This window comes from Vipera ursinii (assembly GCF_947247035.1).
Source record: "Vipera ursinii genome assembly, chromosome: 9".
NCBI classification, from domain to species: Eukaryota; Metazoa; Chordata; class Lepidosauria; order Squamata; family Viperidae; genus Vipera; species Vipera ursinii.
In genome coordinates this window covers 18,326,191-18,353,961 of record NC_139523.1, presented here as the reverse complement: position 1 = coordinate 18,353,961, position 27,771 = coordinate 18,326,191, and the positions used below count along the sequence as shown (strand labels likewise).

Below are 27,771 nucleotides of genomic sequence, written 5' to 3'. Positions count from 1 at the left end.
CACAGACTGCATGTGAATCTGACAATAGTCTCCATCCGAGAATAAAAATTTTTCACTTCTCCTGTTTTCTTTTCAAATAAACTCTTTTCTCAAATTTTTCCTAACCCAGACAAAATTGATTGGAATTTGACTGATATCATGGACACCATATCCTTCATCCTAACAAAATGTACACCGCCCTGAGTCCTTGGGGAGAAGGGCGGTATAGAAATTCAATAAAATAAAATAAAATAAATAAATAAATAAATGAAATGATTTCATACCCACTGACCCATTATGTCTGCCAATATCTGTACCACTTCAATTATTATTTTTTAAAATTCCTTTAGTTAAGCAGAATACGTAAGTAAATAAATAGTGGGTACCCTACTGCCAAGCAAAGCTCTTTTTTTACACAAATGCCACCAGATTCTACTCGGGTCCATAATAATAACATAATAATAACAACAACAACAACCAAAGCTCAGGAATTTCAGGTTATTTCTTTGCTGAGACCGATGGTAGAGAAAATAATAAAAATAAAACAAAGCTAAGACAGGCATCAATAGCAAGGAGAAAGCTGGCCAGAAATAAAATAAAATAAAAGTAAGCTCATCTTATTGTCTCCCAACCATGGAGCATGAAATGATTGGCTACACCGTGGTCCAATGTGGCAGCCATTTTGTGAGGGTGCCCAGAGGTCATTTGCTGACCTAACAGGTTAGTCTCCCAAATAGACTAAGCTCTCAAAACAGCCTCCCTATCAACTGCACAACAGAGCAGCAGCATTCACTAACGTAGCAGAGTCAGAATCAAGGATTACAAATGAAATCACTGAGCATGAACTTATAAGCAGTTTGCAATTCCGGTCTCGTTGAGATCTAAAGTGAGTAAATCATTCATCAGGCTTGCCTGCCCTCAGTCTAGCAGGCCCCATTGAAAGCAATTCGCTTGAGCTGAAGAAGGTAACCTGGCGCAAACAAGGGGGCTAAGACAGAAGTTACCTCCTTTCCGACTCCAGAAGCTACTTTTCAACCCATAAAAAAAACCCACTTGCTCTAAAGATCAAGCATTGGGTCCTCCTGATTTTTGTGGGGCGCACCCCTCTCGGTTCTGCTTCTTGCAAAAATAAATCAAATGTCCCTCCAAGAACAACAGGTCTTCTTTTGCCCTCATCCCACTCTGTTTTTCACCCACCGTTTCTCTTGTCCTTCCATTCCTGTCTCAAAAATCTCTTGACTTACCCATTTGTAATTTGAACAAGAAGAGGGGGGGGAAATGCATCTAAGCCAACAATGCTATTTTAAAAAAAACTAAAAAAAAACTTTCAGAGCCTGTAAGCTTGGTCACACCAATAGGAAACCAGCCCTGGCGGTTTGTGTGACTTCACTTCCCAAAATTAGACGCACACATACACATCACACACACACACACACACATACACACACACACACCAAGCCTTGTTCATCCGGCCCCCTGCGCAAGATCAGCCCTGCCAATGCAACTCATCTGAATGCCCATGGAGATCTAGGCGGAAAGCAGCAGGTAGAGGCGTGCCATGGATTGCACCATCAAGGTAAGTCCTGGAGAAGTTCCTCCATCTTTGTTAGCAGCTGATCCCCTCGCTTTGCCTCTCTCTTCCAGTTTGCACTGAGCTGGTCTCTGGTTCAGTTCCTCTCTGTCTCATACACACCCAGCTCCAGAAACAGGGGCCCCCTCCGCTCTTTCCTTCTGGTACAAAAAAATTTCCTCTTCCTTCCCTTTCGTGGCGGTTGATGTCTCTGAGTTTAAAAAACCCAAACCAAACCACCACCAGGCACTTTCAGCTGTGACGCAGAGAGCCCCTTGCACTGCTAAGTCTGGCCAGCGAAAGAAAGCCAGATGAGCGAGTTTTGGGGGATCCCCATACTTTGTCACAACTGGACACAGAGGCGTATCTTTCGCCAAACCATCAAGATGCCAGACAAGAGATGAAAATGGCATCTCCATGCTAAAACACAGAAGTCCAGGGATGGATGCAAAGTGTTGGGGGACACGTCACCCCCAAACTGGAATTACTTCCCTGCGGTAAGAAGTCAGTTCATTTTATTTTTTGCATTCCTGATGTTAGTAATCCCTTTTCAATTTTTATAAAGCTTTTATCCTTTCCAACCGTAGCTGTTTTTATTCATTCATTATTTCTGACTTTAGCTTGTGATTTCGCCCATTCCTTTTACATTTTGTTTTCCTACATAGCACACATTTCTGACCAGGTTGGCCAAGCAGATGCTGACTTATACAAACACTGGAGGCTTTTAAATTTTATCAGCTCGAGGGCATGCCTTGTTTTAACCAAGCTCCGCTCTTGGAATAATAATAATAATAATAATAATAATAATAATAATAATAATAATAATAATAATAATAATAATAATAATAATAATAATAATAATAATAATTAGATTGGGGGAGAATTTTCAGAATTAATTGAGAGGAATTTTTCCTCTGATCAAAGTTTGACAATATATAGTTAACTCTTGTCTAATATGCAATTATCTTCGGTTTTGCATTATTTTTGGCAGGGAAGGAATCTGTGCTGGGATTTTGACTGTAGTTTAGTGCTGACCTGTTCAGATTTTTAAAGTTGAGGGAAATGGAGCCTTGCTTAATCATTTGCAAACAAGAAGCTGTCTGTCACAGTGAAACCAGCAATCCAGGGCTTTGTTGTCTGAGCTGTTCTTGGAAATAGTTGGCTTCAAGGGGACGCATAGAGACCGTAGACTCAAGACTAGCAAAGGATCTGGCCTAACATCCTCATCCGGTCTTCATTCTCTATGACCTTTTGGACTAGCTGGTGAATACAGCTCTACAACATCCAGGTTAAAGAGACCACTGATGTCTTCTCTCACTTGAGGGTTCCGCCAAATCTTGAGAATGATCTTGGGTTTGGCATCAACGTCAGGATTTTCTGGAATGCTTGACGTGTGAAAAGCCAAGATTTGCCTGTTTGTTTTTCTTTCCCTGGTCATTTTGTGGCAGGGACAGATAAAGTTGCCTTCACTTTGCTTTCCATGGGACGCAGAAAGAATGATTCAGTTTCCAAACAATAAGGCCCTGCCGTTTTCTTTTCTTCAAGTCAAGCCAAGTTAATCAGACACCACCTCATCCCACATTCTCTGCTCTTCCTGCTTTCAAAATAATTTGATCTACAAAAGCCATCTGATGAAAATTTAGCAAGGCAGAGATATGAATCGGATCACCTGCCCATGTGTGCAGATTGAGGGGCTGTTAATGGACAGTGCAAGGCTAATGTAGATTCAATGAATCATTGCTTTAAAAATGAACAAAAAGAGGAAAAAATGCCAGTTTGTTGAAGACACCAGGAGAGTCTTCAGAAGAGATCAGGAGACTCTGAGTTCTAGTCCCGCCTTAAGAATGAAAGCCGGTTGGGTGACTTTGAGTCAATCACCAGGAGACAGTGAGTTCTAGTCCCGCCTTAGACACGAACCCAGCGGGGTGACTTTGGGCTAGTCCAGGGGTCGGCAACCTCGGCTCTTTTATGACTCGTGGACTTCAACTCCCAGAATTCCTGAGCCAGCATAGCATAGCTGGCTCAGGAATTCTGGGAGTTGAAGTCCACGAGTCATAAAAGAGCCGAGGTTGCCGACCCCTGGGCTAGTCTATCTTTCTAGGCCCAATTCACCTCACAGGGTTGTTGTTGTGGGGAAAATTGGAGGAGGAGGAAGACGTATTTGATGCTTTGACCTATTTATAAAAATAATTTTTAAAGGCGGGATAAAAATTCTTTTTAAAAATCCCATTTTGAATTTCTGGAGCAACTCTATCATCGGGTCAGCCCAAAACTTTAAGAAAGCAGAAGCAGAGGTTACCAACTTTTTAAACGTCATTATTGCTTCCCACCCACCCCCACTCCCCATCCTGTGTGTAATTGTTGAGATTAGCAGGTGAGAGAACATTTAACTTTGGGGCAATGCAATGTTGATTCTTTCAAATCGGTTTCTTCTGTCACATGCCAAGTCTCAGCTGGGGGTTACGTAGGAGAGGGGTTGTTACAATAACCCTCTTTTGTCGTGCCAGGATCCTCCCATAATAATTGTAAGGATACATTAAAAAGAATGGGCTGGATCTGATCAAAAATCTCCCAACAATGAAGGAAAATTTCTGGAAAACTCCCACGCACAACATGAGCCAAAGAGCAATCAAATGATCTTGGTGTCCTCTAACAACAATAGTTTCAGAGGCAAACTATTTTTGATTTCCTCCTGAACTCTTTCTCCATGGCTTTGCAGCACCTTCTTGAGATATTTTGGGGACAAATTCAGGACACCTTGTAATGGCAAATTCCATAGTAAAATCCCTTGCAAGCAAATCCTTTGCATCTCTTCATAATCTCCAGCACCATGTTATTCCTGATAGGTTGCTTCCAAAAGTTAACATCCACATCCAAAATTTGCTAGACCACATATATTATATCTTTAGCATATCTTCCTGACCTGCCGCTCATAAGTAGGTGTGTGTGTGTGTGTGTGTGTGTGTGTGTGTGTGTGTGTGTGTGTAGGAATTGCTTTGCCCCTTAACTGCTTTGGCTCATAAGGTTTTCCAGTCCTCAGAGTGGTGCCAACTCAGCTCTACAGATTTTCAGAATGCCTCCAGATCATGCCAGTCCTTTTCTAGAATAAAATCTGCTCCCACCTCCCCAAATTCAACTTTGACATCCTCCTCCTCCTCCATTCACTTTGACGTTTCAGGATTAACTGCAGGAGAAGATATGATTTCCATTGACCTACGTAACATAATCTCAGATTCCCTTTTCTGAACAAATATCCCCACTCTGGTATGATCTAACGCAGGGGTAGGCAGCCTTGGCTCTTTTATGACTTCAACTCCCAGAATTCCTGAGCCAGCATGGCTCAGCTTGGAAACCTCTCCCTTTCCCCTCAGCATGGCTGGCTCAGGAATTCTGGGAGTTGAAGTCCATGAGTCATAAAAGAGCCAAGGTTGCCTATCCCTGATCTAACGGTTAAGGCAGTGTTTCTCAAACTTGGCAACTTAAGAGGGGTGGAGTTTAATTCCCAGAATTCCCCAACTTGCTATATTATACAGCATGCAGGCTGGGGAGTTCTGGGAATTGAAGTCCACATATCTTAAATGTTGAGGAAACCCTTGGTTATAAGGATAAATTATGAGGAAAGGCCACATCTAACTCCATCCTCAGCCATGGAAATTTCCTGGGTGGTTTGGGGCAAGTCATTCTCTCTTATCCCAATCTATTTCACAAAGTTATTTTTACGGGGATAAAATGAATGGCAATACCTGTCTAAGCAGCTTTGAGCAAAGGTGGAATATCGATCTACCGAAGAAATAGTCTTCTCCTGTGACGTCCATCTTCAGATTTCCTGGGTGACAATTTAGACATGCTCATCTCTCTGCTTTTTCATTTGCTCAATCTAAACCTACATCCTTGAGATTTCCTGGCGGTCTCTCATCCCAGCTTGATCAGCTTTTCCAAGCTTACCCACTAGGGCTGGTAGCAGCCCTTCAGCTGGGCAACCCCTAAACCAGAGGTCCCCAACCTTTTGGGCACCAGGGACCGGTTCTGTGGAGAAAGGTTTTTCCACGGACCTGAAAGTGCGTGGTTTTGTGTGCTGCCTGCATCCCACGGAAGGGGCTTTGCTTGTTTGTGCGGCCCAGTTGCTGGCATGCCGCGGCCTGGTACTGGTCCATGGACCGGGGTTTGGGGACCTCTGCCCTAAACAGTCTCTTTGAGCGAAGATAGGAAGGCTTTCCTATGCCAAGTACCATTTCATACCCAGCCCACTCCCTCCAGTTTTGAAAGATTCTTTCTCCCAGCCTGTCCTGCTCTTGCAGATCCGGCCTCTGCTGACCCTTTGCCCATCAGTGCCAAAGAATTGCTGGAGCAAAGGAGACCAAGCGCCAGTAAGCCTCCAACCCCTAACCCTCCCAGACGTAGGATTTCAATAGCCAAACAGGAAACTCTGCGTACATCTCTCCCATCACCTCCTCCTCCTCTCGATCCTTTATTACAGAAGATGGGAGAGCTATTTAAAGACCCCCCCAAGCTAACAGGGCAGCTTCGAGCTTCTCCAGCAGCCCTTATCAGCAGCAACAGAGGCTTCCGCCATTGCAGCCTCAGACTTCCTGCCTCGGCTTCCTGTGCTAGCTGTCCCACCAGCATCTCCGAGCTGCAACCATAGCCCCCCCCTCCCCATACCTCTGTCCTCCATCACTGCTATGTCAGCCTGCCCGCCTCACATGTGAGCAACACACGTGGATTTCCCTCGCTCTGAGCAACGTTCAGGGTCCCAAACACGTTCACTGAGCCCCTTGGGGGTACAATTTGCAGTTCTCCATGCACCCATACAGATAAGCACATAGAATCCCATGCCTTACAGTGGCCATCAATCCTTTGTTATAAAAGGCGGGCCTTTCCTGCAGAAAGATGTCCTTTAGATCTATTTATTTTTTCAAAACCTCGCTTTTGTCCTCTCTTTAGGTCATTTAACGCTTGCCGTACCCATGTACCACTTCATGCAGTGGCTTTTACATGTGTGTGGAAAATGAATTGTTTTATTTGAGTGAATGTCCATGTGCTGCTTGATTTTAGAATGTTTGTTTTGGTAAAGTTTTTCTTGGTTTGGCTCTTGAGTTTTCTTTTGCAAAGCCAAGTTATCAACATAAACAATATATTATTATTATTTAATTCTTATGGAACTCTGCCAAATTAGCCCCTTTATCATTTTTTTCCAAGAAAATATGGTCACCCTACTTATAACACTCCGTAAGTTTGAGTCTGTCTGTCTCTCAGATAGGGAGGAAATTCCCATGGAAGTCTGGACTTATGCTTGTTTGGTGAGGAAAACTCAATGGAACATTGCTCTGGGGGGGGGGCTAACTGGGGGGGGGAGTTGTGTACCATGTGCTTGCTGACACTAATCTTCACGGCTGCCATCCATCTGTTAAGAGTCTTCTGGGAGTTGCATTAAAAATGAACTGTTTCATTAGTGTGAGTCTGGCTGATTAGTAGTTTCCCATAATACCCCTGAAGAGTGGTGAGACTTAACTGCAGGCACCCCCTGTAATTCTGCTCACACGAAAATGGGAAGCAGACACGGCATTGGTCCAACCTATTTCTTTTTAAAGATTGTACAAGACTAAACAAGATTAAACCCCATAACATGCCATCTGGTTTGGGCCAGGGGTAGGCCATCTTGCCTCTTTTATGACTCGTGGACTTCAACTCCCAGAATTCTTGAGCCGGCATGGCTCAGCATGGAAACCTCTCCCTTTCCCCTCAGCATGGCTGGCTCAGGAATTCTGGGAGTTAAAGTCCATGAGTCATAAAAGAGCCGAGGTTGCCTACCCCTGGTTTCAGCTAAACTCTCAGATGGAAAAAGACTACATCTTCCAAAAATCCTAACCAGCACAGCTGTCCAGTGGTTATTGACTGGAAATTCAGCAAAGTGCCTGATGGTAAAACCCTTCAGCTGGGTATCTTTACCCTGTCTGGCCCATATATCTGCAGAATTGATAAAAGAGAGAAGAAAGGCATATGGTCAAAAAGATCAAGATGGCAGCTACAATAGCATGATCTGATTTGTTTTAAAAATTTTTAATAATTTCAAAAAAAGGAAAAGAAATAATACTGATACAAATGCACAAACTATGACAGCATAAGCACCTGATTACTGGTGGGTGACCAACACATTTCAAATAACTGGCACTCTAAACTATCATTAGTTAATATATTTCTAATATACTATTAATAACTTAAGACATTTCATGACCAATTTCTAGCAGACATATGCCTCTATTAACAACATGAAAATTGATAACTGGAAAAAGAAAATATTTAAGTAAACAATACAGGGGAAGAATACTGCAATTAATGCTTGTAGACTATACGTCAAATTAAAATATAAATTCCAGAAGCCAAATTTGGGATGTGACACAATGCCATGCCTAGAATCATACTCCAGAAATTGTTTCCAAATAAGACTGAATTGTACATCACATTTATTTTTTACATATGAAGTTATTCTAGACATTCCCCATTTAATTAACATTCTTCCATAGAGGGAATCAAAGATCTTTTCCAATAAATAGCATGTAAAATCCTTGCTGCTGTTACCATGTACATGCTTTTTTACGGTACTTTGAGAAAAGGTAAGGTATGGTCATGTGTAGCAAAAATATCTCCTTGCAATGGAATTACAACTTTCACAGTTCTGTTTTTAATGTGTGTTGCAAATGAAAACAGGTGGTGTGTTGGTCACACTGTTGTGGCTGCAATCTTGATGGGTTGACTACATGCATTCTGAGTGATGACACAGTCCATGGGGTGTCACTTGCTCCCATTCTGTCCCTGGATCTATATGCAATACTTAAATCCAATCAAGGTAACTGAGGTAACATTATTTATCTCTGTTGCATAGTCAGCCAGATGTTTAGACCGAGTTTCAGTTTTGTCCACCTATTGAGTCCTTTCCCAAGGACCTTGATGGGCAGATGTTGTTGTTTGATGGTGTTAAAGGTATTGTTGCAGGATATATGTAAGGTATTCCAGCTAAAGCTGACCTTTGCAATTGACTGGTGGTGATTTTGTCAATGCCAGTGGTGTTAAAGTGATGCTCCAGATGTTTTGGGATTGCAGCCAAGGCGCCTATCGCTATTGTTACCATCTTTGCTTTCTTTTGCCACTTCTATTGTACCTCTGTACTTTTTTTTATTATCACACTTTTTAATATATTTTCTATAATATATTTCTATATTTAACATGTATGTCCACTATGACTAGTTACAAATTACTAATAGTCTTCATCTCAAGTTTTTTTTTATTACAAAGTCAGCTCTGTGAAAAGCCTTTTTTTAAAAAAAAATATTATCAATGACCCACATGGAAATTTTTGTGGCTACTTCCTTATCAGAGTCGAGGCAGGAGTTAAGTCAATCTTTTGCTGACCGGGAGATAAACTTATTCTGTATGAGTTACCTGCTTAATCTTCACCCTGCAGTCTGTTATTCAAAGCCCAAGTGCCCCTGTGAGTCTGTAATTCCATAGAACACTTTTGATTTCAGATTACACTGTTTTCCCATTTGGATCAAGTTCCAAATCTGTTTCCACCAATTCCAGTCCGTCTCTGCAGGTCTTCTAGCAAAAATCTGATATGCAGAAATGAGCAGCCAAAGTTCTGTACTGCATAGAAATCTACCCACTCACCTACCACATTTTTATCTTACAAATCAAGGTGGTTTATATATAGTGCAAGTGGTCCTTCACTTACAAGCACAATTGGGACCGGAATTTCTGTTATAAAGCAGGGTAGTCGTAAAGCAATCCTCATATGAATGGACCTCATATCAATTTTACTGTGGCTGGTCCCAATTCCTTCCAGGTTCCACCTCAATGTCCCCCCCATGTGCCAATTAGACAAAATCAATCCTCAACAATCAGGTTTTAGGGTTCTCCCTGGCTGCTAAAAAAAATGTCTGTGGGTGTTTCTTTGCAAGTTTGCACATTACTTTGTTTGGTCACTTCTGCAAACTTTAAAACTTCACCCATATATTATATTCTTGTTTATAGAGAGTGCTGTGCTATTTGGGCCATATCAGTAGCAATCCTCTTTCTAAATCCTGGAAATTGTAACTTATATCCTGGGGAGGAATGGTTAAAAGGTCCTCCTTCTGTCCTTCATTTTTGTGCTTTGCTCTTTAGTTTTTTTAAAAAGTGGTGTTCCTAAAATAATTCCAGGTGGGACAATGTGCAGCCACAAGTCTCAGTTCCTTTCGTTAATTTGTCTCAAGCTTTCAGTTCCTATATTACCATGTTTGAATTGATGAAACTCTGTGGGTTGACAGTAGTTTTGATACAACTGCTTAGTATGTTGGACTACTATTCCTGTCCTATTTTACAAGTTTAACACCGCCAGAATTGTGCCCTACCACAAGTATTCATTCAAGACTCACCTAACATTCTCTTGGGAGTGGCGGGGGGGGGGAAGCAAAGATTTTCCTTTCCACAAAGGGTGACAAGGCAATCTGTAGAGAATTTTCTCCTCCTATTTTATTCTCCACATCACATCTGAGAGGTGGGTTAGGCTGAGAGACAGAAATTGGCCCCAAAGTCACCTGGCAGTGACTGAGATTGGAGGAGGACTTTGAACAACCCACGCTGGCTGGGGAATTCTGGGAGATGAAGTCCACACGTGAACTTGAGAAATACTGAGGTGGTAGAGGACAGAGCTCATAGCTGTTCTAGGATATAAGACGAGGAACAATGGTGGATATTAGAAGGCATGGATTTCACCTGGATGTCAGAAAAAGAGTAAGAGAGGTTCAGCAATGGGGTGAGAGGTGGGAAATACTTCTTCACTGGAGGCCATTCAAAACAAACTAGGTGGCCATTTATCAGGGATGCTGGAATAATGGATTTTTGCTCGGAAAGGGAAATGTGCTAGATGACTTCAAGGTTCGTTTCAAACCTTACCTTCTACCCATATATAGTTCTATGGACAATTTATCAACATTTTGCTGTATAGGTAGCACTTGACATACCACTATAATTGCAACCAGCACTAAGGGATGCTCCATGTCCATTCTAGGACTTTTGCTGCAGTCATTCAATCAGTCCTATGGCCCTGAAGTGAATTTGGCTTTCCCCACTGACTTTGCTAGTTGGAAGCCACTGGGAGGGTCGCAAATGGCGATCACACGACCTCAGAAGGCTGCAACCTTTGTAAATACATGCCAGTTGCCAAGTGCCCAAGCAGCAATCCTTTGACCATGAGGACACTACAATGGTCATAAGTGTGATGACTGGGTTGTAAGTCACTTTTTCAATACCATCAAACCTTCAAACAATTGCCTAACAAATGGTCACAAGGTGTAATGGATTTTTATTACTTTTGCACTACCAGTTCCGAATGCAAGACTTCCAGCATCAAAATCACAAGTATTTTGTGAATGAACCTTGTTAATAAGGGCCTTTCTGTTATTATCTGTTATTTCCTGTATGAAATTTCCATCTGGTTTTGATTATGTAAATTCAACTATCATTCATAAGCAAAGATGTCCATATTCTCCTATCACAGGATAGTATTCCAGATGAAATACAGTCAGTAAAATTCATACCCAAATAAATGTGTTCGTTTTTAGGCCCCCCCACAAGACTCTTTGTTATAAAGTGAAATCCTAATACTTATCTAGCTGGGAATTGGGAAAATGGTGAATATAATATATGGAAAGTTACCTTCCAGAATAAGACCTGGGATCCCAAACAGGCATTTTGGATTATAATTTCATAGCATCTTCCCATATGATGTTCTCCTCTTAAAATTTCCTCTTAATATTGCTAATCATGGGTGCTGTTTAAAATTTAGGATCTTAAGTATGACAAAGCATTCTATGTCATTTTAAATGCAATTAGGATAATTGATGCTCAATGGCTCTAACACCCACATACAGGATTGGAGCCAATCTTTAAACAAATGGAATTAGCAACTTGGGCTTGAACCCAATTTATCTAGATGAATACTTCATCCTGTTACCTTAAAATACCAACAAATTACAATAATGAACTTCTTGAAAGTGAGCTTCTTTATTTAAAAAGAAAGCACATTTGCAGAATTATTTAAGCATGGTCTGCACTTGCAATACTAGATTTTTGACCGGTGTAATATTCTATCTTGACAGTCCAATTTCTGGGGATTTTTACAAATGTACACAAATCACCAAACCCAAACTGAAAGCTGACTATTTTGCTAAAGTCAAAATGTGCTTGAAAACATAAAACCACATTTTGATATTGGTGCTTTTGAACATCAGAGCTTTATTCTTAATCAGGCTTTAATATTGCCCTCAGAAACTATAGTGAAATGTGACTCCTAGTCAGTGAATTGAAGGAGGAATTAATATCTTAAATGGCAAGTAAGAACTCAGAACATAAGCAGAAATGCTTTGGCACAAGCATTGCATTGCAGACTAAATAATGCAACCAGTTTACAGGTAGTCCTTGAGTCACAATCATTTTTTTTAACAACCATTCAAAGTGGCAACGGGGCTGAAAAAAGCAATTTACACCCAGCCCTTGCATTTGTGATTCTGCAGCATCCTGGGATCAGATTATCACTATTTGCAACCTTCCCAGCCAACTTTTGACAAAGTCAATGGGGAAAAACCAGATCAACTTAACAACCATCCCATCCTGCTGCCACCCAGTGCAGGATTCAGCCCCCTCCCCAATTCAGAAAGAGATTGTTGCAGAGGACCTAGGATGAGGGCCTCTCCTCTCCTTCTCAGACACACCAAGATGGCCACCAAAATCAAGCTGCATGGGAAGAATGATTGAAGGGAAAACTAAGAGGACTTCTATTTGCACTTTCTTCTGAAGAATAGTCCGCTGGCTGGAGTCCAACCCATTGTTCTCTCCTTCCCCATCTCCTCCTTCAGCCTTCGAGGTGCCCATGTTTTGCTTTGGAATCGGGTGTTACTCACAGCTCAACACTGCTGGCAGCCCTTCGGCCACACCCACCATTTTGTGCAATGCAGTGCAACAGTGAGGCAATCCCATCCTTGCGTGATTGTGCACTTTGGCCATTAGGAAGACTGGTGGCTGATTTAAAAAGGAAGGTTTTCTATCAGAAAAGGGAGCCTGAGTTTATTCATGGCCAATAAGCATCAGAAAGTGTGCTGGGCATTGGAACTTCCATGTTTAAGGGAAGTGTACCTTGACACCTATAGCTATTGCTACTAGATAACCAGCCATATCAATGGGTCCAATAAATCTCTATTTATCTAATGTTTGGGATTCAGCAGGAACAGGCAGGGCCTGTTTCCATCATTCCTGATTTCTGAAAATTCCCCTAGAGTTACCACTTAGTTCCTATGTTTTCTGTAGAATCATGGTTAGGCTGCTGCTTGGTTGATTCTCTCATCATGCTCAGTCCTAGTATGTTGGTGTTTGCCATAATGGGATGCCCGAGTCTAAAAATGCTTGTTTATCATAAGATGAAAAGCCAGTATTTAAAAAGTGTTGAACCTAGGATTTTGGACTAGTAGATCCAGGCTGCAATACTGCAGAAGAGGCATAGATGGCAGCAACGAGAGAAAGGAAGTCCTTTGCTGCCATCTAAGACCACTTGGACCATTGCATCCCAAACATTGCACCTCCATGCTTCATACATACGGAGTGAATTGATGCATCATCCTAAGCCAGGCTAAGAAATCATGGTCCACTTAGTCTAGTTAAACTGTCTACAACAGTCTAAGCCAGTGTGTTTCTCAACCTTGGCAACTTTAAGGAATATGAACTTCAACTCCCAGAATTCCCCAGCTTACTCTATTATACAGCATGCTGGCTGGGGGAATTCTGGCAGCTGAAGTCCACACTTCTTAAAATTACCAACGTTGAGAAACACTGGTCTAACCCCAGGCCAAGCTGTTCCCATTCTAATTTAATACATTGTACAAAGTCAGCCATAAAAAACAAAACAGCAATTCTTCCTTCTAGGCTAGTCTGCTCCAACATGGGCACTTTCTGGGTATGAGTCCCCGAATTCTGAGCAATTCTGGGAGCTGAAGTCTGGATGACATCCATGATGGAGCAGACTAGCCTAGATATTCTTCATTTGGTCATTGGTCTTGGGAAAAAAACACCCTCTTCTGCTTTGGCATAAACCAGAGATCACTAGAAGAACCAGGTTTATCTCCTGGATGATCAGTTGAATCATCTAGTCTGTGTTTTTCAAACTTGGCTAGTTCAAGATGTATGGATTTCAAGGGCCAGCTGGGGAACTCTGGGAGTTGAAAGCCACTCATCTTAAAATAGCCAAGTTTGAACAATCTGATTTTGGGCCCTGAGAGCTTTTGCTTGACCAGCTGAAGAACGAACGGAGAGTTTCGTGGAGAAGCCAAGCACAGTTCCTCCCCGCCCCCCTTGCTCTGAGCTTTTGCATCTGACGATAGAATCTCCTATCAAGGCTACTTTGCAGAAATGTCGGTTCAGCACCCTGCCAACTTCTGCTTTTCATTCTTGACAGAGCTTGCAGCACCCAGGTTTGGAGGTGGGGGTTGCGGGTGCCAGACTCAGATTCTCCACAAAGGCCGCATTGGAGCAAGCATTCATTTTGCAAGCCGCAGGGCGCTGCCTTAGGGAATCCAAGATGTCCTGAACAAAGGCAACTCAGAGCATAGGCAGTGTGTTTGTTTTTTTTCCTTTTTTCCCCAAAGCAAGCAAAGGCAGATGTGCTTTGCTACCAAAACACTGCTGGGTTTACAGTTAATCCTTGACCTGCAAGCATTCGTTTAGCAGCCATTTGAAGTTACAATGGCACTGGGGAAAAAAAGAGATTTATGAAAGGTCCTTGTATTTATGACCCTCACAGCATCACCATTAATAACGTGCTCAAAATAATGGTCCTTGGGAACAGGCATGTATTTATGATGGCGGCAGCATCCACTACTTACGTAGTGATCCAAATGGCATAAAGCGGGGGGGGGGGGTGTCAAGTTGCCGGCCCACAGGCCAGTTGTATCATGCAGAGGCCGCACTCAGCCCAGCTCGGGCAATGCAAAAAAAAAGTCGCGATATGTCATGACATGTCACGTGACGTGGCGAATTTGACACCCGTGACATAAAGCATCATCCTAAAAGGTAAATTTGCTTGTACCTCTCCTAAATCTTCTTTAAAAAAATAACCTTAATGTAAAAAAAAACCTCGAAACCAGAGCCACTGGTCACAAAACCTTTTATCTAGATTAGCTCCACACCTCACAACTCCTTGTGTGCAATATGCAAATCTCGGCTACATTTTCCCTTCAGTTCATCGGCTTGCAGCTCAGTGTGTCGGGCAAATCCAGCCTCCAGGGTTTCTTTAGGAATAACTGTTTTGTGCACACGCGGAAAGTGAGTTAAGTTTGCAACCAGGTTAAGCATGTTCAGTGATTGCAGCCTCCACCTTCAGCTGGGCCTCCTCCCAGTTCTGTGGTTTAAACCGAGAAAGAGTTGGGTTTAATCAGCAAGGGCTGAGCACTCCTTACGTCTGGTGGATTATTCTATCGTAATTTCCCTCCAGACCTTGCAGGTCAGAAGGATGGATGCAGAAGTGAATGGAGCTCCTGCAGGTGTGTAACCATTATTTGAATGAGGGGATTTAAAGTTTCTTGCTACTGCGTTTTATTTCAAGGACTGACAGGGAAGAACCTTGCCGTGTTTCAGACAGGCCATTAGGTGCCTGATAGCTGTATGACTACCATCCCAAGGACGCTGTCATATTCTGCTTCAGTTCTTCCCCTATCAAGTACATTAACTTTGCAGACATTGGTCAATAACACAGAGCAAGCCTTTTATGAGACCAATTGAATATATTCCTTTTTATTGCCTGTGCCTGGTAGATTTTTTTCTTTTTCTTTCTTTCTTTCTTTCTTTCTTTCTTTCTTTCTTTCTTTCTTTCTTTCTTTCTTTCTTTCTTTCTTTCTTTCTTTCTTTCTTTCTTTCTTTCTTTCTTTCTTTCTTTCTCGACTCAGCTGTATAGCTGCCACCTCCCTGCTATTTCCTGTGCCAAAGCTGTGTCACTGCCCAGGAATCCCAGCAGCAGACAAGGCAGAGAGGTGAAAAAAATATCACACGGCACAGCCCTGAGAAACGTCCAGTGGCGTAGCGTGGGTTGTCAGCACCCGGGGCAAGGCAAGTGACGTCACGGCACCGCTGAAAAGACGCGCCCCGCAGCAGCGTAGACTTTCCAAGAAGAGTCGCGCGCATGCGGGATGCTTCCGGGTCCCTCTCGAGGGCGGCTGGGCGGGGCTCCGACCTGCAAGAGCCACTGCATTCAAGCTTGCACGTGAACCCCGCTAAATAAAGCCACGCATGCGCACAAAGCTAGGCCGGCCGGCGGGTCCATCTTCGCTCGTCCAAGCCTGCCAGGGCGCCTGCGGGGCACTTGCGGCTGGCCTGAGCCTGGGCAGAGAGTTGGGCGCTTCTATTTATTTTATTCAGTTTATGTGGCCGCCCATCTCACCTGCCGGACTCGTTTCGCTTTGCAAGAAAGAGCAGCTCGAGAGCGGAGCCAAGCCGACTCTGTGCAGCCCTTGGGGCTCCCTGAGCAGCTCAGTGTGAGCGCCCCCCCAGATGTTGCGCCCGGTGCGGCCGGCCCCCCCTGCACCCCCCACGCTACGCCACTGGAAATGTCAACTATGTAATATAAAGTAAGAAAAAAGAAAATTAAAAAAAGAAATAAAAAGTGTAAAAGAGAGGGGGAAAATAGAAACTGGGGAGATTTAGCCCACAGGAAGTCTTTAACCTACCACCATTTGTTTAATGACGTTCAAAATTGCAATGGTGCTGAAAAAGTTGACTTAGTCCTTCCAACCATTGCAGCATCCCCCATTGTCATGGGATAAAATTTTGGGGGTATTTACAACAGATGCAGGGTCCACTGTCACATGATCTCCACTTGCAAGCTTCCCAGGGGGCTTCCCATAAGAAAAGTCAAAGGACCTGGTAGAATTTCTTTCTTTCTTTCTTTCTTTCTTTCTTTCTTTCTTTCTTTCTTTCTTTCTTTCTTTCTTTCTTTCCTTTCTTTTCTTTCTTTCTTTCTTTCTTTCTTTCTTTCTTTCTTTCTTTCTTTCTTTCTTTCTTTCTTTCCTTTCTTTGCTTCTTTCTTACTTTCTTTCTTTCTTTCTTTCTTTTTTCTTTCTTTCTTTCTTTCTTTCTTTCTTTCTTTCTTTCTTTTTTTCTTTCTTTCTTTCTTTCTTTGATCTCATTAATGACTGCAGCCAAAAGCCATAAAATCAGGTGCAAGTCACTTAACAACTACATTGCTTAGCAACAGCATCCTGGTCCCTCTTAAGTCGAGGACTATTCCATTCGTTTTCTTTTCTGTATGCAGTTTCTCTCTCCTTCACCACAGTCACACATTCCCCCCCCCCCAGGTTTCTACTGTACATTCACGCTTCTGTTTCCTTTTAGGCTGGGCCTGTTTAGCAGCAGGGAGAGCAAACTAGGTTCTAGCTGTGATCATAAGTCAAGGACTATCTATATTTCATTTTCAGGATTCTCGAGACAATCAGAGAGCCAAGGACTCATTCCAGCATTTACTGCTTTCCACTACAAATTTTATAAATGCACCTTCTCCCTTTCTACCACCAAAATCCTACCACTTTTTTTTTTAAAGGGCGGGGGGAAATATTCACAATCTTTGGGAATTTCTAAATAATTGACAGAAATAACATTTCTAGATAATAGTCTCCCGAGAGAGGTCTCTCATTGTTGGAATCACTAGTTAAATTCTTTTAAAGTTGCTCTAGGGCAGGGGTAGGCAACCTCGGCTCTTTTATGACTCATGGACTTCAACTCCCAGAATTCCTGAGCCAGCCAAGCTGGCTCAGGAATTCTGGGAGTTGAAGTCCATGAGTCATAAAAGAGCCGAGGTTGCCTACCCCTGCTCTAGGGTGACTCTGGTCTTTCTCCTGTCAACAAAATTTGTTTCTTTCTCTGCACATCTCACCCGCCTGTTTGCTGCTGGATTTCTTCCCTGGTGTGCATGAAAATAGATGTTTTGAATTAGAGAAATCCAGGCTACCAAAACAGACACAGGTAGCTTTCTTGAAAGGGGGTGACGGTAATGTAAAAGGCGCCTTTCATTTCATTCTTATAACAGCCTTGGAGGCCGGGTGTGGTCAGAAAAGTCAAGATGGCAGCCATGATGCAACCACTGAAGAGGATGGCCAAGCTCATAACTGCAATGGTGCAACTAAAGCTCTGTCTGTTTTTCTAGATGCATTGCCTAAAAAATAAGCAGAGCTTTGATCTCCTCATCCCCACCATGCTGGCTGGGGAATTCTGGGAACTGAAATCCAGAAGATCTTAAAATTGCTAAGGTTGAGAAACACCAATGGAAATTGACAGCAGGCAACTCCTAACTCTGCTATCTGCTCCAAGGATGTTCTTTGTTGGTATCAGCCAAGGATTTTTTTTTGGTCCACCCAGTCTAGGAATCTGTAGGACTGCTGATAGGTTTCTTTTTAGTAATGTGCAAGCAACTGACTCCGATTCTTGATTCCCATTTATGTGAACAGGGCCGGAAATGAATAACCGGGTGTGGATTTCCTGCATGGAAAGTTTGTGATTTCCATTCAGGCCTCCAGGAAGTTAAAACTAAATCCTGAATTCAGATCCTTCATTCAAAAGTCTGCAGGGTTCACACAGGGAGTGGGTTGCTTGTGGTTGGGTAGGTTGTAGGAAGGGTGATAAACCAGCAGCGCTCTCACATTAAACAATAATACAGCTAATTTGGATATAGTATGTTATGTGACCATCAGAATTTATTTTTACTAAGTTTAGGGTCTTGCAGCCAGGAACTGGATTTGATTTCTCTTCCATCCAATGTGGTAGATGATCTCTGATTTTCTTAATCATCCCTCTGGTCTTTTCCTGTTATTTCTCTCCCTTTCTCCTGCAGGAGGCGCTGTCAGTTGTAAGTGAGGATCAGTCCATCTTTGACCCAGCCTTTGCCTCTTCGCACCTCCTCAAGACGGAGGTGTCTCCAGTGGATGATTATGGGAGCAAGGAAGACCCAGGGTTGGAAGACCCCTCGTGGTCCGCCCAGGTCAATAACCGAGGCCATATGGTGAAACAGGAGAATGAGCAAGTCAATTGCTCCAGCAGGTTAGCAGCCTTCGAGAGCAACAGTCCAGATTTGGGACATTATATTATTTTTCGTTTCATTAGACTTTAAAGACATGTAGACTTCAGTTCCCAGAATTCCCCAGCCAGACTTGCTGGCTGGGGTATTCTGGCAATTGAAGTCCACATATCTTCAAGCTGCCAAGGTTGAGAAACACTGCATTAAACCAATGTTTCTCAACCTCATAAATTTTAAACTGAGTGGATTCCAACTCCCAGAATTCCCCAGCCAGACATGCAGCCTATGCAGCCATCCCCATACTGGCTGGGGAATTCTGGGAGCTGCAATCCACAAAGCGTAAACCTGCTATGGTTGAGAAACATTGTGTTATAAGTATATCCTGCCTTTATTTTGCAAAACTGAAATTGGCATCCCTAATCGCCTTCTGTTTTCCCCATGACATCCTCTCCGAGAGGTGGATGAGGCTGAGAGTGATTGCCCCAAAGACACTCAACCAGTTTCCGTGCCTAAGAGAGGACACAAACTCAGAGTCTCTCAGGTTCTGGTCCAGCACCTTCTCCTCCACCACCACACACTAGTTTTTGGATTGAACAAGAGGGACTAGTCCAAAGACGCTGATGTTGCCTTCAGGGCAAACATGTTGGCAGCTTGACTGATCTAGAATGATCTAGAAGATTGTGCTCCTAAAAATGCATCTCCTGCTAAAGATTGAGGCTTGAGAGAGTGGTTTTCCAACAGTGTTTCTCAACCATGGCAACTTTTAAGATGTCCGGGCTTCAACGTCCAGAATTATGGGAGTTGAAAGCCACATAACTTAAAGTTGCCAAGGTTGAGAAACACTCATCTATAGGATGAAAAGATGAGATTTACAAGTGAGTCCCTCCTTGGCTTCACAATATCTATGGCGTTTTGGGGGATGCTCCACAGCTGCTCACCTTGCCCATCCTGAGTGAGGACCTGCTAACCCCTTCTCCTATACCAGGGGTAGGGAATCTTGGCTCTTATGACTCGTGGACTTCAACTCCCAGAATTCCTGAGCCAGCATGGCTCAGCATGGAAACCTCTCCATTTCTCCTCAGCACGGTTGGCTCAGGAATTCTGGGAGTTGAAGTCCACAAGTCATAAAAGAGCCAAGGTTCCCCACCCCTGTCCTATACCTCTCTCTCTCTCTCTCTCTCTCTCTCTCTCTCTCTCTCTCTCTCTCTCTCTCTCTCTCCTCCACCCCAGCAGACAATCACCGGTGGAGTGCAGTGCCACCCGCAGGAACAAAGTGGAAGCTGCAGTTGACACATCCCAAGTGCCCTACCCAGCTGGATACCCCAACCAACGTAGTCCCCCCATTTCTTCATCCAGAGAGGAGAAGGTCATTGTTCCAGCAGGTTGGTAGAAGACCACTCCCCCACCATTTAAAGGTTCTATCTTGTTCAGCCAGATCTCATGCCTTGCCTGTTGCACTCCAACTTAGCAGCTTCTAAGACCTGCTTGCAGCTTCTAAGACCTGCTTTAGGTCCCCTGGCCATGGACCTCTTCGCTTCTTACTCCAATCTCTCCTCTCCCACTCCCCCCCCCCCAGATCCAGGTGTTTGGAGTTGCGAACATGTCCGTCAGTGGCTGGACTGGGCGGTGAAGGAGTATGGCCTTCCTGACATCGAAAGCAGCCTCTTTCAGCACATAGACGGAAAGGAGCTCTGCAAACTTGGGAAGGAAGGGTTCCTACGCCTCACTTCACCTTACAACACCGAAATCTTGCTGTCTCACCTCACCTACCTGCGCCAGAGTAAGACCAGGAACAAGCTCAGGATGGGGAAACTCCACTCTTGGGAATCGGGGATGTGATGTGGTGCCAGGTTTCTTTAAAAAGGGGAGTTCTCTCTCTGCTGGGCGGTGAGAATCTGAATCTCATGATTTGGAGGATTTATTTATTAGGTGTTTTTTTTAATCCCACCTTTATTATTACGGTATATTGTAAATAACTCAAGGTGGTGCACATACCCCGACACCCCTTTCTCCTTCTGTTTTCCCCATAACAACTTTGTCAGGTGGCATGAGCAGGGTGCGAGAGAATTATTAGCCCAAATTCACCCAGCCGGCTTTCATGGCTGAGGTGGGACTAGAACTCACCGTCTCCTGGTGATTGGCCCAAAGTCACTCAACCACTTTCAGTGCTGAGGCAGGATTAGAACTCACCATCTCCTGGTTTTTAGGCCAGCATCTTCACCACTACACCGAACTGGCTCAGCCTGAATTCCGTCATAAAACCCATTTATCTCTGCAAGCAAAATGCTGCTGGCCCTCCATAATCCTGATTTATCATTAATTTTTTAAAACCTTGCATGCAGAATCCTAACGCCAGGTTCGCTTTGTCACTGGAACTTTTGTCACTGGAAGAGTTTGTATTTTTCTTAAAGGGGAGGGATATTGAAACCCAATGGAGCTTTGCCCTTGCTCATCATTTCTTCTTGTGTCCCTTCCTTCTTCTGCCAGGCAGTCCCACTTTCACTTATCCATCTGCACCAGTTATTACCCAGCCGCCGCCGCCTCCACCCAGGGCCCAAGTCAAAACCGGTAAGTTCGCAACAGAAACCGACAGACCCATTTCACAGGGCAGAACAGTGAGGACAGAAGAGGAAGTGAAGCTAGGTGGGTAACCATTGCTTGCCTACTTGCTGAGTAATAACTGAGCCTGGAGTTTTTCACTCATTTTATTACTTTTGATTTGCAGCAAAAAAAAAAAATGCCCCATAGGTTCACTTAACAACCACTGCAAAAGGGGGTTGTAAAATCATGCACGGCCACATGACGACCTGCTTCACAACCACAACAACCAGGCCTTTAACTTTGTGGTATCCCTCTTCTCCATCCAAATCAGCGTTTCTCCAACTTTGCAACCTAGCTGGGCAATTCTGGGAGTTGAGGCCCACACTTCTAAGAAACCCTGATCTAAATGGTCTTTTTTCTCTCTCCCCCCCCCCACCCCACAAAATATGTCAACTTTGCTGTAGAGTCTGCATATGATGAAATCCGACGAAGCAGCTGGGGCAGCAGCGCGGTAAACACCGCTCCCAAAGGTACAGGTGCTAATTTCACTCATACACCTTGAATCATGCCATCCCGTGGTTTGGTTTAGTAGTGTAATGTGCCAGGCTGACTACCATGGTTTGCAAGCCACATTTCAGGATTTCGCTACGCGGACCCAGTCAATTATTGTTTGTTTCATGAACCAGATCAAGGCTTAGCCTGTGTGAGCTAAGTTTGGGTCTGGATTCACATCAGCTGGAAGACTGGGGAGATAGTGGAGTTAGGTAGCTTGTGTGGACCTCGTAACTGCACTGTGCATGTATGGATATGGGCGAAGGTAAAATCAAATCAGATTAAATTCTGGAGTTGTCTATAAAGAAATGTAACTGGTGCTCTTCAAGAGAGACAACAAAAAGTATCTTTTCCATACAGCACCTAGTCAGGCGATAGAATTTAGATGGTTTTTCAAAGAGAATCTGCCAAAGTAGCTATTAGTTAAAGCAGCTGTTTCTGTTGCAAAATCTGTGATCATGTATTTGATCTGATTACTGAATTAAGCTACATCCTTGATTTGCAGGATACTTTGACGCATAATCTAATTAAACTGTCCTGGTTTGTATAGCATGCTAAGATACAAATGAGCTAGTTAAGATTTACATCAAATCAAAAGTGGCACGCACGTATGAATGTAAGCACTCGGTCTTTAAGTGACATGATTATTGTGTGAACTCTGTCCAGGAAGTCTAAGTCTCTCTCTGTGTGTGTGTCATGTGATTGGTTTCAAATCTGCGGTAGTGTTTCTCAACTTTGACAACTGTATCAGGTGTGGACCTCATATCTCAGAATTCCCCAGCCAGCAATGTCCACACATGTTAAAGTTGTCAAGATTGAGAAACACTGGATTGATGCTATACAAACCAGGACTGCTTAATTAGATTAAAATATTCTGCAAATCAAGGATGTAGCTTAATTCATTAATCAGTACAACCACCCACACATCCCAAAACTGGAGGGAAACACATGAGCGCTGCTGTACCATCGGGATTCTACTTTCATTCCAGAATTGTAATTTGCAATTTCACGCTCAGTGCCCAGTTAATGAGGACCATGAATGCAAAAATCTTAATACATTCATGTCCTGCACATGGATTTCTCTGGTTCCTCTGTAATGTACAGGTGGGTAGATTGAAGGGATCCTTGGTCCGATCCTTCTTGGCTTCCACCTAAGCAGTGGGATACCAGGACAACCTGGACTAAAGAAAGGGCATCTTAGCCGCCACTTAGCTCTGCTTATTTCCATCTTCCACTTTGAAGGTTCCCCACCGCAGATCCAGACGGTGAGCCGGATCCCGGATTCTACACGCATTGCACCTGGTACGCCTAGATACCTCTGGCCCTGTGTCCTCCACCATCTTCTGTTTTTCTTTTTTTTTTGTGTTTCACATCAGGCTGCATTCCTTTGCCTTTACTAGTGGCATGATCCATAATGCCCAGCAAATATTTTGTTTGTCTGGCCCTGCACTAAATAGCTTTCTGTTTGTGCTTTTTTTTCCCTACTTCAAGAGCGAATTAATTGCTTTGAAATTAGCTGCTAACCCAGAAGTATGGCAATGGGAGTAGCGCACCCACTCCTTGAGTTAATTATATGTTTGGCCTGTATCATTTCATCTGGAGAAGGGAAAGTGTGAACTAATTTCCTTTAGTCCCTACACCTAGAAAGCAAGCATGACAAGCTAGCGCCTAGAGTCAGATAAGACTTCAGCCATGACAGTTGCAACTTGTCTGCTGGATTGCAGCCTGAATCAGAGGGCTATCATAGCAACCAGGAGAGGGCTAGGAGAGAAAATTTGGGAGCTGTTCCAAGTACGGGGGAAGGGATCGGGAGGGGATCTTCCCGGTGCATCCAGTTCATTCAATTGCATCCAATTCTATTTCCTCTTATTTCCTTCTTCTTCCCAGTAGATCCATACCAAGTCCTTGGGCCCACTAGCAGCCGCTTGGCAAACCCAGGTGAGCCATCCATCTTTTGTCTTGGGGGTGGCGCATTTTGCATCCAGCAGTCAGACCGGAGAAGAAATCTCTTCTCTCAGCCTGCAAAAGCAGTCAGTGGAATGGGCGACTTCACCCACTGATAGTCGTTGAGAGAATGGCACTTTCAGGCTTGCAAGATTTTGGTAATGTAGCCTTAAGTAGAATTAGCTCATTTGGTTATGTTTCCTGTCCGGTCTACTTGGGAAGCTAAGAGTTGCCAAATAGCATCCCAAGATCTCTCTCTTGCCCATCAGAAGATGGGTTGAAGCGAGCGCCTGGGTCATCTCAGGAACAAGCTGGGGCGGAGGCTAAAAAAGAGCTGTTCTGTCTCCGACAGGCAGCGGTCAGATCCAGCTCTGGCAATTTCTCCTGGAGTTGCTGTCGGACAGCAACAACGCCAGCTGCATCACCTGGGAGGGGACCAACGGTGAGTTCAAGATGACGGATCCCGACGAGGTGGCGCGGCGATGGGGCGAGCGCAAGAGTAAGCCCAACATGAACTATGACAAGCTGAGCCGGGCGTTGCGCTACTACTACGACAAGAACATCATGACCAAAGTGCACGGCAAGCGCTACGCCTACAAGTTCGACTTCCAGGGCATCAACCAAGCTCAGCAGGGCCAGCCGGGTGAGCCAGCCCTTTACAAATACCACCACACGGAACTGCCTTACCTGCCCCCCTACCACCAGCAGAAGGTGGGCTTCGGCCTGGGCCATAGCACGCAGATGCCTGCCTCATCCTCAGGTTTTTTCGGCCCACCTGCCCCGTATTGGAATTCCACAGGGGGGAACCTTTATCAGAACCCCCCTGTCTCCAGGCAGGCTACCAACCATTTGGGCTCTTTCTTCTAACCTCCAGAAGGTCCTGGAGCTACCTGAACTTCTACCAGAGGGGTCTCATTATGCAAACACCCAGAAACTGGGATACAGGGAGCATCATCTTGAACGTATCCGTGGCCGTCATGAATAAAGAGGGCGGGGGGGGGGAGCAGGACCACTCCCCACCAACAGCAGGAGCTCTTTTGCTGCTTGACCCAAACAGTTGTGTGATCATCTAATTCTATTCTACCCCTGGACTTCAACTGATAAGACTTTTACCAGCTAGATGTTGTGCTATCCTCGCCTGAATTTTGCAGAGATAGCCGGGGTCTCAGAATTATAGGAGACATAGATGAGTTGCCTCAGCTTGCTTAATTTCCCCTCCCCATCTAATATGATGGAAGCAGGAGTGGCAGGTTTCTTTGTGTATGAAGTAGCTGCAAGGATGTGGACTTCAACTCCCCAAATCCCCACCCCCAACCCCAGCATGCAAGGTTGACATCATGTACGCTGGCTGGGGAATTCTGGGAGTTGAATTCTACTCATCTTCAAGTTGCCAAGGTTGAGAGACACAACTTTAGCCAGAAGTACTGCCATTTTCCCCCCTTGGTGCTGCTGTGAGCCATTAAAATACTTAAGTTGCAGTACTAGAAGGCCTTGGGGAGCTGCCAAAACCTGAAAAATAATTCTTCTGAATATAGTTTTGAGTTTTCTTTAGCCAGATGTATTGAAATTTATTGAGATCGCAAGAATTCCAGGAACCTTTCCCAATTTGAAACCATTATATCTCTGTGTACTTTAGGGAGGTTCTCTGATATTTTTTTAAAACCATCTATTCTATACTCTGGGGAGATGGTGGGTCCTTTTAGTGATAATGCAGAAACTTGCAGCTGTTTGCATGAGGTCTTCTGAATCTTTTTCAGTTTGGAAAGCAGCTCCTACAAATTCAATTTCAGATGACCAAATTCCGCAGACTGGCTTTCTCAAGTGAGAGCCTTCCAGGCATGTCAACTTTAAGAGGCCCACAATTCCCAGTTAAAAGGTTTATTCTCTTGGAATTATGAGAATTGTTGGCTCAGACTGGCACAGATTGAAGTTCTTGGGGAAAGAAAGAGGCAAAAAGTAACTCCGTTTCTGTTTGCTTTTATAACTTGGAATTTCAGAACTTTTCACGCGACTCTGAACTCTTTCCCCTCATAATATAGATGGCTTAATGGAAGCACAATAAGATGATAAACTATTGAAGCTGTAGGGTGGACCGAACAGAAAAAAACACATTGTTTTAGATGTTCCTCCCAAGAAAGAACTATCCGCAAATTCAAAACTAACTGTTACTGTACTAGCTTTCTATTTGTAGGAATGCCTCATCCTTATTATTAGACACAGTGGAATCCACCACCTCCAGGTTGGAGTAGCATAGTACTCTATAATCCTATGGGTATCGATTCAAATGGTCAGGAGCAATGGTATTACAAGCTGTTGTGTGTATATAGACTAAAGGATCTTGCTCCAATAGAACAGTGTTTCTCAACTTCTAGTGGACTTCAACTTCCAGAATCACCATCCCTAGCATGTTGGCTGGGGAATTCTGGGAACTGAAGTCCACACATCTTAAAGATGCTGAGGTTGGGAAACACTGCTGTAGAGCAAAGGGGGAAAGTTATCCCTCAAGTGCCAGTGTGTCCTTGTGTGTCCCACTTCACTTAAAGCAAGTCTAAAATCATTAAATGATGGATCTGAAAGGGGCCTTAGAAGCAATCTAGGCAAACCCCATCCAGTGTAGAAATCTTGCACCTGCAGCTCTCACACCAGGCATTGTCCCTCTTTTGAGGACCTCTAATGAGAAATCACCGGTGTCCGAGACAGGTTGCTCTGCTACTAAATAGGTCTTATCAATGAAGATGCTTCTCTTAAAAAAAAACCCTTTTCCCAGGGTTTAAAGAACTGTGTTTCTAGTTTTAAATGCTGAATTCACTTGCTAAGAGGTAGGACCGTTTTGGTGGAAGAAACAGCTCACTTTTCGCAACACTGATCTATGCACAATCCTCTATGTGCATAAATCAGGATTTAAACAAAGTATTTATATCATTCCAAAGATATAGTGACCCCAGCCCAGGTAGAAGGAATGGAGAGAAACCAGGGCGTGACTGTTCTGCAGCAAATATTCCTTTACACAAATACTGTCGATCCATTTTCACTATCGGCAATGGGCACAATAGCCAATAACTTTCAACATACCAAATGGAGGTAATCCTCAACTCACAGCCACAATTGAGCCCAAAATTTCTGTGGCTAAGCAAAGCAATTGTTAAGCGAGTTTTGCTCCTTTTTACAACCTTTCGTGCAAGCCATTATGTGAATCACTGCAGCTGTTTAGATAATAACACTGTTGTTTTAAGTGAGTTTGGCTTCTCCACTGACTTTTGTCAGGTGGCAAAAAGTGATTACATGACCCCAGGAGACTGCAACCGTCATAAGTACATGCCAGTTGTCAAGTGTCCACATTTTGATCACATGACCAGGGGGATGCTGCAGTAGTTGTAAGCGTGAAAAAAGATAATTACCTCACTTTTTTCCAGTGCTGTTGTAATTTTGCTCATCAAACGAATGGTTGTAAGTCAAGGACTATCTGTGTATGGAAACTTCTACACAACGGGATAGTGCCTGTAGCCCAGAAAACCACGTCTGCAACAATTTAACTGTGTTTTGCAACACAGAGATGTACAGTACTGCACTTACTTTTGTGAATATTTTCCCCTCTCCAACGCAACCATCCCCCCACTTCTCTGTTCTAAAAGTCCCACCATTTTGTACTTGTCTACTGTGTATTAAAAGTTGTGCTGTGGTTTAACTGATGAAGCTCTGTGGATTTGATGGGCGAGTCACAGACACACATGGGTGATGGTGGGGAAAATACCTTTGAAGAAATGTGGGGAACGTGAACATCTGTGAGAGTGCAAGGACCAAAATATATAACATCACCAAATGCTGCAAGTAATGGGATTTGTGCCAGATGTTAGGAGACAAATAGGGAACAATGGACTTGTGATGCTCAACACATCACTTTGGCATCATTAAGGTTTGCTGCAAATGCTGTCAGCGAGGAACCTCATAACAGCAATAGCACTTAGGCTTATATACCAGTGTTGTTGTTAGTTGCGAAGTCGTGTCCGACCCATCGCGACCCTATGGACAACATTCCTCCAGCCTTCCTGTCCTCTACCATCTTCTGGAGTCCATTTATGTTCACACCTACTGCTTCAGT

The 27,771-nt window shown here is 43.7% G+C and overlaps 1 protein-coding gene across 1 annotated transcript; it reads left to right on the top strand.

The window, feature by feature from the left end:
• On the top strand, window positions 1-27,357 carry LOC310644479 (retroviral integration site protein Fli-1 homolog). Its single transcript, XM_083369533.1, has 9 exons — window positions 1-1,555; window positions 18,453-18,658; window positions 19,866-20,017; window positions 20,212-20,415; window positions 21,123-21,203; window positions 21,641-21,706; window positions 22,971-23,030; window positions 23,616-23,666; window positions 24,025-27,357. Exons 1-9 carry the CDS (start codon window positions 1,538-1,540, stop codon window positions 24,537-24,539), a joined length of 1,353 nt encoding a protein of 450 aa, XP_083225659.1. The 5' UTR covers window positions 1-1,537; the 3' UTR covers window positions 24,540-27,357.
• The last annotated feature ends 414 nt before the right edge of the window (window positions 27,358-27,771 follow it).